The 17,119-nt window shown below is 31.7% G+C and overlaps 1 protein-coding gene across 7 annotated transcripts in view; it reads left to right on the forward strand.

Moving 5' to 3' along the window:
* Positions 1–904: 904 nt before the first annotated feature.
* Positions 905–17,119, forward strand: part of LOC127727010 (phosphatidylinositol-glycan-specific phospholipase D-like) — a 64,578-nt gene continuing 48,363 nt past the window's right edge. For 6 of the 7 annotated variants that reach the window (XM_052234384.1, XM_052234386.1, XM_052234383.1 and 3 more), the window contains exons 1-6: positions 929–1,049; positions 7,687–7,831; positions 8,678–8,733; positions 9,560–9,638; positions 12,625–12,722; positions 14,948–15,058. In XM_052234384.1, coding sequence (XP_052090344.1) covers positions 978–1,049; positions 7,687–7,831; positions 8,678–8,733; positions 9,560–9,638; positions 12,625–12,722; positions 14,948–15,058 — 561 coding nt within the window. In that variant the 5' untranslated portion in view covers positions 929–977. Of the gene's footprint in view, positions 1,050–7,686; positions 7,832–8,677; positions 8,734–9,559; positions 9,639–12,624; positions 12,723–14,947; positions 15,059–17,119 lie in introns of all 7 variants that reach the window. The other variant, XM_052234388.1, reaches the window with a different exon arrangement.

Below are 17,119 nucleotides of genomic sequence, written 5' to 3' on the forward strand. Positions count from 1 at the left end.
CAACGACAACCCCATAACTACAGGCTCCTGAATTGGGACAGGCACATAAAGAAAGTGGCGGGGTTAAACATGTTTGTGAGCGCTCAACCATCTCCTAACCTGGGACAATAGTGTTACAACACAACATAAGAACAAACTATAAAAATCAGTTAAAAAGGGTTTAACTCATCCGATCGTTACAAAGCAGTATTAACACATCCTAAAAAATCAAAAAAACACACACAAAGTACAGATCTGAGAGAAATCGCAGTTACTGACAGCTAGTTCTAAGCCAGTACCAACTAATAAAAAATCGTGTATCTAAGACTAAAATATCTATCAGTACACATCCAACATTCCAGTCGAAGAAAAACATGACCTTGTGTGAGTGAGTGAACGAATGAATGAATGAACATGATGAATGACACTACATCCATGAAATATAGTCTCAATATCTACAAAATGTAACTCTGAATAGCCTCTAACAAGACAAAATCTTATTACTATCAATCTTTGAAATATTGTCCATAAGACAAACTTACAAACCCAGGATGTAAATTATTAGATACACCTTGAGGGCGTTAGTCCGTATGGGTGTATCTAATTTACAACAAGATATTATTGTCAATGCAGAATGATAGTTTTCAATAATTTGCGGGGGGGGGTCTTTTCATCGATTTCAACATATGTTATTGAAAAGCCAATTTCATTTAACGACGTCTTGGTGTTAATACCACTACGCTATCACTTTTTGCAGACAGTTTTGAAAATGAGGATGGACGCATGTGATATTTCGATGAAAGGATTTAAAATAGTTTTAGATTTGTATAGATTTGAAAGCAACCTCACACAGGCATGCGTCTGAAAGTAATCTTCAAAACTATTGAAAGAAGAGTAGACTCGGGAGCAAATGGCATTGTATTGTACGTTTCTTTCCCCCATACTACAGGGTTCTTCACGGATTTGTTTTCCTTTGTTCTTGTTGTACCAAGTTCTGCATGTTCTGGACTACATATTCTTATAAACTAAAATATTTATTGTCAGGTATATCACAGGGACTTGTTTCTTGCGTAAGTAAAATATATATAATAATATTCTCTTTTATTATCCAGTCCGTTTTACTAGTTTTTGATAAAAAAAATCATCACACTTCTACCAACTACTGAACTAGACAACCACATATTAGAGCAAGTCCAAACAAATCCGTACCTAGGTCTTGATATATCCGATGACCTAAAGTGGACCAGCCACATAGGTAAAATCACAAGCAAGGCAAGCTGTACACTAGGTTTCCTCAGAAGAAACTTATGCCAGTGCCCCCAAGAGTGCAAAAAACTAGCCTACTTAGCCATGGTTAGATCGGTACTAGAATACAGTGCTGTCATTTGGGATCCTTTCACCATCAGAGAAATAGAAAAGATAGAAAGCATACAGAAAAGAGGTGCATGTTTCATCCTGTACGACTACCATGACTACAAATACACCAGATCCGGGATACGGTAGTTAGTTGTCAAGTTTAATATGTCATGTGACTTCCATCACGTATCCAAAATGTAGGGATCTAATGATCTACACTTCCAAAACATGTTGAGAGAACGGGTCAAAAAGTTTGATCTTATACTGCTCAAAATATTTGGAAAATTAAAATCTATTAAGTTGGTCACCCTCCCATAGTCGTACAGGAATTAAGATTACGTACTTACGGAAAATAAATTATTTGAAGACTACCCTGCAGAATGACGATTCTGAAAGTGCTTGAAACTTTAATAGAGCAGGGATACAGGCGCACCTTCTATCTGGTAAATGACGTCATAAAGGTGTGCGAAATTGACGATCTTTTCCGGTGAAAGACCTGATTCGGGAAATGACCTATCCAGGGAAACAGGATGCGTTACAAATATGCTTTCCAAGCTGTAACTACCATCTCTCCAGGAACGGAGAAAACATCAGAGGCTGACTATGTTCTACAAAGTGGTTTAGGGATTGGTGCCAGCTTTTGAACCAACAAACTACCTGCAAGAAATCAGAAACAAATGCCAAGTCAAGGCAAAAAACTTTAGATTTCCAATACACGAACATCGTAGAAAGATGAGAAACCTGAAATAGCAGATCATTCAAATTGATAGACTGCAAAATAGACATCTGAAAGAAGTCCTTTTTTCCTAAAATGATGGTGCAGTGGAACCATCTGGAAGAGAATATAGCATGCCAAAAGACAGTTGAGGGATTCACGGCTGCCCTCCAACAGTTGGACTAACCAACAAGCTCTTCTTCCAGTGTGCATATATCCGCGATCGTATCCTGCACTGTGTAATATACAGATACAGATAAGGAAGTGTCTGTATGTGTGTGTATGTTGCTGCATCTGTAGTACTATGCATACTTTGTATTCCTGCACATGTTCACTTCAGTACAAATCAAAGATAAAAATTATCTGGTAGCAGCAATACAACATTAATATTCAAAATTTTCAACACACTATACAAATCTTTATTATATATATATGGCACTGCCACTAGCTACGGTTACCTGCAAAAAGTAACACTAAGAAATAATTATTGTTACTTCTGAGACTAATTGCTGAGATGTATTTCTGGAGAGTGTTACCTGCAGTTATTGTTACCTTCAAAATATATAAAAAAAATGTTTGATTTGCGAGCAATCTGTGAAATAAATTTAAACAAATAAATTTTTGATGTAAAATCATTAACATGATTAAATGTCCAGATATATTGACCAAAGGGATGCTCATTTTTGCAATAGGGGAGTCGATTAAAACAACTCACTATTCTTAAGGAGCAAGATGTCCAATTTGTGGTTGGTGAAAAGTTTATATCTTTTCAAAATTTTAATGATAAACTTCAATGATTAAATGCAAATTTTGTTCAATTATATCATGTATAATCATGTATATAGAAGTAGTTCTTGTAGAATAGGCAAAAAAGAGATCAGGAATAAAGATTTAATTTATTTTGAATTAAAATATTCATGCATTAATGGTGGCAGAATTGTTTCCTCCAAATCGGAAGGATCCCATCCAAATCAGCTATATAAACATTTGTTGCATTTGTAAATCTACTGAACATTCATGCATTCAATCAAATCACGTTATGGAATAGCAATTTCATTTGGAGTAACAGATCAACCCTTTTTTTTCATGGAAAATGCTAAAAAAAAACCAACAGATATCGAGGAAGAAGGACATAGCAGAGTAATAATAATAATAATAATAAATTCTTTATTTAAAGAGGGTAAACTCAGTTAGTTACAATAAACTAATCTTCCCTGAGGCCCTCACATACAAATTACAATACAATCAAAAACAGATATTTACACATAGTTAATTTACAGTCAAGTAGTTCAATGTAATATATATTACTAACATGATAAGATATAAGGCTGTTCAAGATGTACATGTAGTCAAAAAATCAAATACAAATAAAAATAAAAGAATATACAAATACATTGTAGAAAACATAATCTTATCAGGACTGTGTTAAGTACTTCTTGATACTTTGTTTAAAAGTATAAGTGTTTTGAGCTTTACGCATTTTGTGTGGTAGTCCATTCCATAACACTGATCCAGAATAAACAAAAGATTTCTTAAATAGCTCAGCTTTTGGCTTAGGAACTATCAGATTACCTTGAGTGACGCCTCTCAGGGAGTAAGGATTATTATCTGATTTCAGTTTAAACTTTTGAACTAGGTACATTGGTGCTTCCATACGCATACATTTATATAGAAGTAAATATTTGTGGTATTTTATTCTATTGTCAACTGTCATCCACCCAAGTTCTTTAAATAAGGGGGCTGAGGGGGATAAAGGAACTGCATCTAGAATTAATCTTGCTGCCCTTTTTTGGAGTTTTAAAATTCTTGTGGAACTACTTAGTGTGTGGTATTGACGTGCATATATATATATGAATCTACAGTTTGCAACAGATGTCTGGAGTGGTACCATCTAAAATGTGTTGGCCTCAAAATGTCACATAAGGCTACATCCTGGAAGTGCCATCAAAATAAATACCTATATTACTTATTATGTATAAATGTTTAAATAATCACTACTATGTTCATTAAAAAAATTTCTATTCATATACATTTTTTTCAACTATGTAAATCGAAGTATACATGTCAATTACATGAAGACAGTAGACTACAAAGTATCCCATGCTAAACAATTTGCAAATGTAAAAATTTTGCGGGTATCAATCACTGCAGGTTACACTAAAAACAAGTTTATTATTTCCATGATTACTGTCAATTTCCGTATGAAATTGGTCCCTCTCTGGAAAAACATTTCGGTAATTAGTCTCTGAAGTAACAATAACTTTTTCTTATTGTTGCTTTTAGCAGGTGACCATAGCAAGTGCCTATATACATAGGTGTCGTCCCGCTATTCTAATACACCAAGGCCATTAGTCCGACACCCCATTAGTCTGTCACCCCAATAGTCCAACTCCTCATTAGTCCTACACCTCGTTAGTCCCAAACCCCAATAGTCTGACACCCCATTAGCTTTGACACCCCAATAGTCAGACACAAGTGCTACTGCAGATCATAATTGTAAATCTACTTCATAGAATTGGTAGACGTGGTATTTGAAGGAGTGTCTACTCTCCTTTCTGAGTATAAAGAATCAAATGAAAAAGACAACACTTTCCATCTGGTATGTAAGAAATACTCTGATCCTATAAATATAAGGCAATCAACAACCTAGCAGCATTTTGCTTTACTACTAAAGTATGACCTAGCTATTTCATAAAAAACACTCCGCTTAAAATTAATTTTATTGATTTATTGCTGTTTGCTTCATGTTTAGTTGCAAATATTTCATGCATGTTCAGGATGAGAAATAAATAAACAATTAATACAATAAGTAGGTCCTGAAATAGGGAATCGACCAGATCATGCAGATTAAAGGGTTTGAAATTTGGACTGCCACTGGAAAATGAGGGTATATTGGAGAGTGACAGAATTCTGACCTGACATGGCTGCGTATTTATTTGTTCTTTCTTTAACTTCTCTGCTCCAGTGTCATACATACAAAGGAGTATTGGCATGTTCCTGAGTACAGATATTAAAGAAATAAATAGTGGTGGACCTGAATTGTTTTCATGGCAAAGAACCATACTGATTTTACTCCAATAACCTTATGATTTCATTGTTTCTATGTGTCATGGCGAGGAAAATTATGAAATAATATTTATGTGATAACCCGATTTGTATTGTTATTTTTTTCCTATTGCTATATTTACCAGAGCAATTATTTTGTAAATTCATATAGTAAATTGATTCTTTACGGTAAAACACTGATAATCATTGAACCAGTTTACTCACTGTTTGAAAAAGACCGAAATTACGAGAGAATACTTAAAGACAAGTGTTCTGCCTTAACTTCATTCTTTTTTTTAAATATTTGTGCCCATATAGACCATGTAGACAAACTGGACTATATGGTGTCCTTCCTCAAATAATGTCACTACTGTCACATTTTAAAAAAAAAGTCAGAAGTAACTGAGTTAACTATTATCGCTTGAGTTATAGCAGAAGTGCCCGTCTTATTCAATCAAGCTATTTTCACATATACACACTGGATATCCCAATTTGAAATCCGTGGAGGAATCCGGATCCCTTGGAGTAATTACACTTTGTTTAGTGCAATTCGTAAGTACAATCTGGATCTGATTCTCATGTAGCATAAGCCTCAATGGGAATCGGATTCACTGTTTGTATTTTTAGAAAAATTGCTCCTTGGTATACAGATTCGCTGTCGAGTTCCTTTTTCTATTTTCTTACTACATCTCCTTTAACCTGTATCTGCAAGACAGTGTATCCAAAGATGTAATTCAACATCACTTTGTTGATGCAAAAAATAGATACAGTCTGGAGTTAAAGTTTGTTACACATCAATTACTTTATCAAAAATTCATCATGTTCATAGAGTTTTATGAAACTTTGGCACAAGCTTTTTTATGATCAAGAGTTAATGTCTGAAGCAAACTTTTGAAAATAATTTTTTTTTATTTTCAGTATTTTTCTGATAGATGGACTTAGTATTTTACAGTTAACATTTACAAACAGTCTGGGATTAAACTTTTTTGACATGATAAATTTTTTAACCTTCATGGAATGTTATGAAGCTTGAACAGAAGTCAATATTCAAGACAATGAACTAGCATCTAAAGAAAAAGTTTGTAATTTTTTTAAATCTTCATATACTGATAAATGGACTCACTTTTTAAAGGGGCATTAGCTGTCAAATTCATGTTCACCGATTTGATTCAAATTCTCATATTTGATTTATTACATACTAAAACTTATATCCAAATTACAATAAGTCTGAAATAAACAATTAACATTGCGTGGACTTGATAATATATATCAACATTTCGTGGGTATTTTAGTTTAAACTCCATCTAATTAACCATCGAGATGAACTCCGAAGACTGCCGATGGCCACATTTCCCGATATAAACATCAACATATATATAAATAGATAGTGACCTCATGTTATAGGTTTAAAACATAGGTTAATTATTGTTTTTACCTGTATAAGAATGATTTTTTGTGGATCAAATCAGTCAACCAAATGGTTCACCTTTGTTTCACTTTTAATGTTGACATTCTTTTCCTTTTAATGGCTGAACACGACTAATACATGCGTAACCAATCTCTAGCTAATGGGTTAGATTGAAGGTCATATGAATATGGATTCAATGAGGTTGAATTATTCACTTGCAAGTGAATAATTCATCAGCGAAGTTTCTTAGCTTATTTTGACAAAATTGAACTAACCTGTCTGCTAAAAGCGAATTATTATTTCACTTTCATTAATAATTGAACAAAAAAAAATCATATTTTAATTTTTTTCATATCTCGTAGCTAATGCCTCTTTTAGTCAACATTACACTTTTACACTGATAGCTGCAATCGCAGGTGAGACACAGGGTTCTGCGGAAACCCTTACAAATTTTAAGAATACATCATCTGAATCATCCTGGCCAATATTGACAAACTCACTGATTTTTAGTAGACTCCATATCTACCTTTTCTAACTACATGCATATATATAGTCAATTCAATAATATTGACCCATCAGAATACAATTGGGTTTCTGAAGCACATTTTGATGGACGAATCATAAGAGAGCTAGCTATTTCAGGAATCTATTAAAAGATATGACACAAAATATAAAACAAAGATTACCTTAATATCATAGATATTTTGATTTTTAAACCAAATGTGAAATTAAGAAAATTAGAAAAAATATACACATACATGTATGACTGCAATTAGACAGCAATACAGTAATAAACCTATAATAAGTCAATATAATGTCTTCAAAACCATTCAATAAAGACATGAATATTTACCATATGGACAATTACGCCATTTTTCCTTGGATCCTGTTCTATACATGTAGTATGCTGCATCTACCAAGTTTTACAAATATCAAAGAAAGGTGGAAAATTCAATTTTCATATGATATAATCTTTTATGAACATTTAAGGTTGATATTTGAATCATAAGAATATTTTATATTCTCACAATTCATTTATACTGAAATTAAGAAAATTATTTGTAGAAAGAATACTGTATTCACAAATTTTTCTTTTCAGATAAAGTGTCGTTTCTAATCCATCATATTACAGGGAACTAGTTCTACCTTCTGCTAGGTATTGTAATTTTTGTAATGATTTCAGATTTCAGGAAATGAATTAAAAAGAAATATTGAGGATTTGGGAAACACCATGTTTACAGTAGCAGTTTATTTCACATGTTTAATGCAGTTTATCTCATACATGTCATATGGCAGTGGTTGTGGTACCGTCACTCACATGTTAATCAGTAAGTAAAGTAAACATAGAGACATCTTACCGGTAATCATCAATAATCATGTTAATCAGTAAGTAAAGTAAACATAGAGACATCTTACCAGTAATCAACAATCATGTTAATCAGTAAGTAAAGTAAACATAGAGACATCTTACCAGTAATCAACAATCATGTTAATCAGTAAGTAAAGTAAACATAGAGACATCTTACCAGTAATCAACAATCATGTTAATCAGTAAGTAAAGTAAACATAGAGACATCTTACCAGTAATCAACAATCATGTTAATCAGTAAGTAAAGTAAACATAGAGACATCTTACCGGTAATCATCAATAATCATGTTAATCAGTAAGTAAAGTAAACATAGATACATCTTACCAGTAATTAACAATCATGTTAATCAGCAAGTAAAGTAAAAATAAGTTAATCATTAAGTAAAGTAAAAATAGATGCATCTTACCAGTAATTAACAATTGTGTTAATCAGTAAGTAACATAAAAATAAGTTAATCAGTTAGTAAAGTAAAAATAAGTTAATCATTAAGTGAAGTAAAAATAGATACATCTTACCAGTAATTGATAATCAGGTTAATTGATGCATTACAATTAGGGAAAACAAAAGAATACAGCTGATTTGCATGAGACAATTATACCTCTATTAACTGGTTATTTAAAATTGACAAAAAGAGTTAAATACAAACAGTCATCTTTTAAAGTGATGAGGGCTGTAAGGGGTCAGGTACAAAATGTTGTGCTGTGAAAGTATTTTCTTATTGAATAGAATCATATACATGCTCCTTTGGAGTCTCTTGTTCATTACTATATTGTATAGAAATTAAAATTGTGTTATTATTTATAGGTGGGAGAGCAAGAGAGTTTTATGATGCCAATGATAGATATAATGATTATAGACAGGTAAGAACTTCATTGTTTATACATTGTGGAAAAATATTAGATTGTATTTGTCCTGTATAAATTGCCAAAAATGTGACATAAACTGTGAAAAATCCTGTTATAACTTATTTGTACTGGTATATGATTTTCTGTTTCCCATCTTTAAAGCCAAACTTCTGATTTTGTAATTTAATTATATCTAACAGGGTTAAAAACACACTTAATGAAAAAAGGCAAAATACAAGAAGTTAACTTGAAAGTGACAGTGTAAATAACGTATAGACGATCATATTCTGATTATTGAACGTGAAAGTGACAGTGTAAACAACGTATAGACGATCATATTCTGATTATTGAACGTGAAAGTGACAGTGTAAATAACGTATAGACAATCATATTCTGATTATTGAACGTGAAAGTGACAGTGTAAATAACGTATAGACAATCATATTCTGATTATTGAACGTGAAAGTGACAGTGTAAATAACGTATAGACGATCATATTCTGATTATTGAACGTGAAAGTGACAGTGTAAATAACGTATAGACAATCATATTCTGATTATTGAACGTGAAAGTGACAGTGTAAATAACGTATAGACAATCATATTCTGATTATTGAACGTGAAAGTGACCGTGTAAATAACGTATAGACGATCATATTCTGATTATTGAACGTGAAAGTGACCGTGTAAATAACGTATAGACAATCATATTCTGATTATTGAACGTGAAAGTGACAGTGTGAATAACGTATAGACGATCATATTCTGATTATTGAACGTGAAAGTGACCGTGTAAATAACGTATAGACAATCATCAACGGATTATTGACTTATTTTTTCAGTTATTGTACAAACATAGAGATGCATTACAAGCAGGAAGTGGCTACCCAGATTCTTTTTATGGTCCCACTTGTTTTGGTGGTATGTATATTACAGGAATGTCATATGCTTGAAACAGCAATATCTTATTTTCTCAGTTTTCTTAGGTATGTGTATTTCAGATTGTTAAATGGATATAACATTGAAAGTAGCAGTTGGCATGAATGATAACTTTCACTTCTATTTTTATGAAAATTTATTATTGTATATACTTTTTAAAATGTTACTGGTCCAGTACCAGTTACCGTCAGAAATTCATAGTTTTTCTCAAATAAATTTTAGCCGGAAATACTTTTGGAAATATTCTTTAAAAAAGGGTTACCAAAAGTTAGGTCTAGGACCATAGATTCGTACTTTAATTCCTCTTATTTACAGTGAAAAGCAGGTTACTTGTGTGCCAATTTTTGCTTGAAACTTCATGGTTATGAGGACCAGTTACTGTCACTTATAAATCTAGTTACTAAATTATAGAAATGTCCTATTCATAAGAAAGTTATTGTCATATTTTGCTGTTTTGAGGCAAACAGAGATGGAGGTTTGTTAAATGAACCAACAATATCGTTATTCGGTCCACAAATTCCGAATCTCTCAGTCTTTCCCTCAATCTGAATGGATCTCGAATTTATATCACCTGAAATCAACTAGTTACACTGCATTGAAGGGGATCATAGAAATAGATTCTAAAATAGGTAAACCTTTTTTTATTCCTTTGATGGAAATTTATAAATTATTTTTATGTCTTTGTTATTACTTTATCTGAAAACTCTCAGTCTTCTAAAATCGAGGGCATCAAAAGTGATGATGTCATGTCCCCGCACAAACGTAGTAAAAGAATAAAAAAAACAGATTTCCAAGTCTTGATTGGATCAAACAAAACCCAAGTTTTTAAAAATGAAATAACAGTATTTTCCTAAGATAATAGCACTAAGCCTTATTTTTGCAACAACTCCATAATTGCATAAAATGCAAGGTGACGGTAACTGTTAACTGACAGTAATAGGTTCTCGTCCAGTAAAGAAATTCTTTGATCAATCTAAATAAAAGACTATTGTGGCTATTTATACAACTTTTTATATTTTAAGTCAATTATATATCTTTTATAAATATTAGTGGTAATACATATATCATATGAAAATAATGAGATGTGGTATGATTGACAATGAGACAACTATCCACCAAAGTTCAAATGAAGTGGATGTAAGCAATTATAGACAACTGTACAGCCTTCAACAATGAGAAAAAGCCATACTGTATGGTCGGCAATAAAAGGCCCCTATATGCCTTTTACATACATTTTATATGTAATCTTTGAAAGAGGTTGATTCTGAATTTTGATTTTTTTTTTGGGGCATCAACTTATTTGATATTGTTTTGCCAAAACCATTTGTTTTTTTCACAACTTTATAATATTACTCTATGAACAGGTATTCTTACATTGGGTCACTTCAGATAAATTTTACTTCTTTAGATATATACAGACAAAAAAAAAGTGTTATTGAGTAATGCTTTGGTTTCCTTTTTCTCCCTCGAATAAATCTGAAAGGAGTGAATAGCAAATTATACTGCAACAGCTATTTTTAGAAAATATTTAACATTAAAAAATCGCTGTTGAGTCACAAGACAATTCAGTATTACTTCCAATCAATTTAGTTATAAGGTATTTTTATTGAAAGAGCTTATGGATATAAACAAAGTACTTTTAAAGGAATATTTTCTATTCAGCAGTAAAAAAGTCATCACAATTTACTCGTTGGAGTAGACATTAAGATTTTAATTCTATTTTTATTCCAATCTAAAAAATATGTTCAAATATTTTATGTTTTCTCAACAGTATGAGATTGAAAACTTAATTTGTCAATTTGATTTAAGAGAATCCAAAGAATTAAAAAAACTAAATTGACAATTTTTTTCCCCACTGAATTTAAGGGTTCTATTTGTTAAGCTACAGTGGGAAATCTAGTGAACGAAAACAAAAGAAAATTCACTCTTCTTATGATAGAGTTGAGAAAGTCAATAATAAAACAATACCGGTGATGATACTGATCAACAGTTATTTCTAAATAATAATTGTACATTTTTAAGAAATTATTTGTTAAACTGTGTTATTAGAAATATACATGCAAATACACAATGTTCTATGTTCAGTATTTATCGAGATAATTGCATTAGAAGCTTGTGAAACTGAAATTTTAAAAATGCCAATGTTTGCTGCATATTGATAGAGAAAATTGGAAAAATCATGTACCGGTACATACAAAATCTAAAGATCTTTTGGGTCACCAATTTTCAGAGTGTTCGACAAAGTCCTTAGCATGTTACAATTTCCTAAAGTATCCTTATTTTTCACACCTAAGTTATCGAGCACAATCTTTGCTGCATATCAATCGATTCCTTTGGAATTTTTTCCCTGACTTTCTCTGATCTAGCTGTATATATATATACAGATAATTAGCATGTTCCAGAGAGGTATACAGCCAGTAAAAAAATTAATTGAAGTTTGTATTCCAGGAATTTATTTGCTTAGCAACATTTTAAACCAATTTTACATCAAGCTTCTATAGCCTGCTGTACTCTTTGTTTGCTCCTTAAGGAGGGAAATGGTAACATTGAATGGAAGTTTTCTTTTTATTTCAACATATTTCTATTATTACTATTTACAAGAACGTTTTCCTGTGAATACATAATTGATAGCGTCCTTGCTAAAATGGGACAAACATTGAGAAGATCTAGTTTTCAGTGTTTACAGGGGAGGTAATATTTTGTCACTAGATTTCCCACTGGCTATTGTCTAAAGAACAGTAATTATGAATTGCTGTAAAGTATTAGAATTGAGGCATTAAGGGAACTGATTGCATTTCAATATTTGCTTATGCTATACATTAACTGTATTATTAATGATCTATTTTTAACAATTTTCTGAATTCAACATACTGTACTGCTACTGCTAAAAAGGTTATCATGGACATTTTATTTTTTATTCATAGATACAATAATTAAATGATAGCAATAGTTTTGAATGTTTTTGTAGATAAATTCCATAATGTGTCAGAAGATACGCACTGGACTCCATTTCTAAATGCATCTGTGAATTACATAAGAAAGATGTATCCACAACCATGGGACCTGGTAAGCTTTCATTCATTATGAAAATACCTACCTGTGTTTTTATCGGAGGTAGACTCAGGTAGTTGTTTAGTATTTAGGATATAAGGAACCCTGTCATTTAGAATCATGTATAAGGATCCATCTATATCACTTTTTAGTCCGGTTGTACAAAACAAGCTTATATTATAGAGATTTTGGGTGGGGAAAAGCAGGTACGTAATTTGTGTAATCATCTCCTCCTGTAGTTACAACCACAATACTTTATAGAAAGATTACACACATATTGAAGTTGTACCTCTAGTATTGAACTGTTTTAGGAATTTATTTCCCACTTTCCCAGACTTTATAAAAGACTGTACCAGTTTTGTATTATCCATTTCTACTCATTCTGACCAAGATTCTTGAAACCTCACAGAGAATTTGCACACCTGTTGAAGTTTTGTACTTCCCATTAGGGATTAAATATTTTTTCCCATTTTATATATTTTGTATTTACATATTGTTAGTAGATATAAGAAGATGTGGTATGAGTGCCAATGAGACAACTCTCCATCCAAGTCAAAATTTATAAAATTAAACCATTATAGGTCAAAGTACGGTCTTCAACACGGAGCCTTGGCTCACACCGAACAGTAAGCTATAAAGGGCCCCAAAAATTACTAGTGTAAAACCATTCAAACAGGAAAACCAACAGTCTAATCTATATAAAAAACCAGAAACGAGAAACACTTATGAATAAAATTGAGAATGGAAATGGGGAATGTGTCAAAGAGACAACAACCCGACCATAAAGCAGACAACAGCCGAAGGCCACCAATGGGTCTTCAATGCAGCGAGAAACTCCCGCACCCGGAGGCGTCCTTCAGCTGGCCCTAAACAAATATGTATACTAGTTCAGTGATAATGGACATCATACTAAACTCCAAATTATACACAAGAAACAAAAATTAAAAATGATACAAGACTAACAAAGGCCAGAGGCTCCTGACTTGGGACAGGCGCAAAAATGCGGCGGGGTTAAACATGTTTTTTGAGATCTCAACCCTCCCCCTATACCTCTAGCCAATGTAGAAAAAACAAATGTACAACAGTACGCACAGTAAAACTCAGTTTAAGAGAAGTCCAAGTCCGATGTCAGAATAGGAAACAAAAGAAAATAAACAAAAGGACAATAATACATAAATAACAACAGACTACTAGCAGTTACTGACATGCCAGCTCCAGACCTCAATTAAACTGATTGAAAGATTATGTCTTCATCATATGAATATCAGGCACAATCCCTCCTGTTAGGGGTTTAGTATTATACCATCATAAAATATATGAGAAGAACATAACCCGTGTCATGCCAACAACTGGTTTTAGAATAAATATGTTTAATTCCGATGCAAAGACCCTATAAGTGAATCAATATTACAGCCAAAATATGCAATCTTTAATGACCTGACAACAGTATCGTAACTATATCCCTTCTTAATAAGTCTGTTTAAAGGTTTTGTTAGCTTTTGAGGTGAATACTGACATTTTTGTGCTTTGTAAAGAATATTACCATAAAAGATTGGATGTGAAATACCCGAACGTATAAGATGTCTGCATGTTGAGTTATATTTACGAATGATGTCCTTATACCGATGATAAAATTTAGTAAATGTTTTGACTAGTTTATGATATCGAAAACCCTGGTGTAATAATTTTTCAGTAATACATAAATTTCTCTTGCTAAAATCTAATACGTTTTTACATACACAAGCGAATCGTACAAGTTGAGATATATAAACACCATAAGATGGTGACAAGGGAACGTCACCATCTAAAAATGGATAATTAACGATAGGAAATGAAAAATCATCTCTTTTATCATAAATTTTTGTATGACTTATGAACCACATCAATGAAAATTATAGAAAAATTTTGTTTAAGAAACTTTCTGTGCAATCAGTTCATTTGAGTCTTTGGCTTATTTTTATCTAATTCTTTTTGTGTATTCTGTTTGTTAGACCATTCAGTTAATGGTGACATGTTTCAGGTAGGGATAAAATATTAGGGATCAAAGTGGAAACATTTTTTTTTTATTTGATATAGAAAATAATTATTCATTATGTTTGAATGAGATTTGTTTTGCCAAGTTTTCAGTAATATGTCTGTGAATATATACCCTTTTCAACTTTCTGCAGGGATATAATGCATGGAATTTTCAAAATTAAATTATGGAACTAATTTGAAATTCTTTATTTTTAATTTTTCAGGAAACAGAGAAATTGGTCGTATTTTTGTTTGGAATTGTATCTCATCAGACAGCTGATATTTTATGGCATAGTCTTGGTATATCTCAGGGATTTCTAACCACAATGGGAGATGTAGGTATATTTTATTTATGTCAACAGTTCATTTGGGTTTTGAGTGCAATCCTATGAAAATAGTTCCAGGAACATGAGTTGAAAATTATTACATATGTTTTTTGGGGGAAGAAGACCTTAGTTTTCTAGATACTCATGTTTTATTTTTTTAATTTCGTCCTTTTGATTTACGTTAATTTTTATATTCCATCTTATGTAATTAGAAATTTTCTTTTACTGTAAGTGGATGTTTATAGTAGATTTGGTAGAATGCACGTGTTGATTAAATTTGAAAGTACAGTGACAATTCAGTCAGACTACTACTTGATCTTTTTTATATTTTATAAGAAAAAACTTTTACTGCTAAAATGAACAGCTCCAACGATGTATAAAGATACTATCATTATCATACATTTGGAGCTAGTTTGCAGACGCTACTCTCTTCATTGATAATTATATTTCTCTTATTGAAAGAGCGGCAAAGTTGTCTCTAGGCATTTTACCAACTGCAGGTTTTCGGTCTACCGTTTAAATTCAAAGACTGCCGATTTGTACACATGATTGGTTGCAAGTTTGTAAAATACCATTTGCATCATTTTATGAAACAAAGACAAAGAAACAAATGTACAGTAAGGTTTGTTTGTTTTCTAGATTCTCATGTTTTAATGTTTTAATTTCTTGTTTTTGATTTACGTTAATTTTTATATTCCATCTTACTTATCTTCAATCTTACGTAATTTGAAACTTTCTATTCACTGTAACAGGATGTTTTTAAAGTAGATTTGGTAGAACGCATGGGTTAATTAAATTTGAAAGTACAGTAACAATTCAGCCCGACTACTACATCCTATTTATTTTTTTTTAATCAACTTTTTACCGCTAAAATAGACAGCTCCAAGGATGTAAAAAGATACTATTATTATCATATATTTGGAGCTAGTTTACAGACACTGCTCTCTTTGATGATAATAATATTTCTCTAAGTTATAGAGTGGCCAAGTTGTCTCCAGGCAGAGTTGGTGTTCTCCCAAGTACATTTGGAATTCATAAAATTGGTTGCAATGTTTACTTGCTTCTAGCATCTTCATCAATTTAGCTGTTGTATTATTTTGTAGTTTTTTTATCTAAACCAGGCAAATGATTGAAGTTGTATGGTATATTTGCTTCACTTCAGGCAAATGATTGAAGTTGTATGGTATATTTGCTTCACTTCAGGCAAATGATTGAAGTTGTATGGTATATTTGCTTCACTTCAGGCAAATGATTGAAGTTGTATGGTATATTTGTCATGGTGTGTTATTTGGCTTATATTTGTGTTAGTGTTATTTTGGATAAAAAATATGTTTTATTTTTTAGAAAGAAAATATTAAGTTTGTATTTTGTAACATTTTTGATTAATTTTGGTTTAATTGATTTTTACCTATGCTGTGGCATTAATACTTGAAATGTCACAGTTTGCTCAAAGCACTTTGTTTTGAAATATTAATTGTAATTAGCATATGTCATTTTGAAAGTTTAAGATTTTATCAAAACATTATAGGATTAGGCTTTGTTAATTAAAGTCTATTTTTGCTAATGAGAGTAATATTTACATGTCGAGTATTATTGATCTATTTTTGGATTTAGTATAAATAGCGTTCTGAAATTTAGGAAAATCAGTCACCTTTCGGAAACCTTAACTTGCACTGCTAAAGTCTATTATACTGGATCTATAAGACTGTTGATCAGTCTACCAGTTGACTTTGTAGTGTTTAGACAAAAATGTATTTTTGACTCGCCTTTTATTTTTGAGAAAACTTTAGAAAACAGTCAGTGTTTCGGAACCGTAACCTCTCACTACTCACGTCATGATACTGGACCTATAAGACTGTCTACCAGTCTACCAGTTGACTGTGTAGTGTTGAGACAAAATTTATCTCTGACTCATAATTTAACTTTGGAAAATACTTTTAGGAATCTTTTATTTTTGAGACTTTTACATTTTGATTTTGAGATTAAGTTCATTTTATGATTTAGTAGTTTTGGCATTTATTTTACATTTTATATTGTAAGGAGAAATAGTTTTACTTTGGATTTGATATT

This window comes from Mytilus californianus, unplaced genomic scaffold (genome assembly GCF_021869535.1).
Source record: "Mytilus californianus isolate M0D057914Y unplaced genomic scaffold, xbMytCali1.0.p SCAF_19, whole genome shotgun sequence".
NCBI lineage: Eukaryota > Metazoa > Mollusca > Bivalvia > Mytilida > Mytilidae > Mytilus > Mytilus californianus.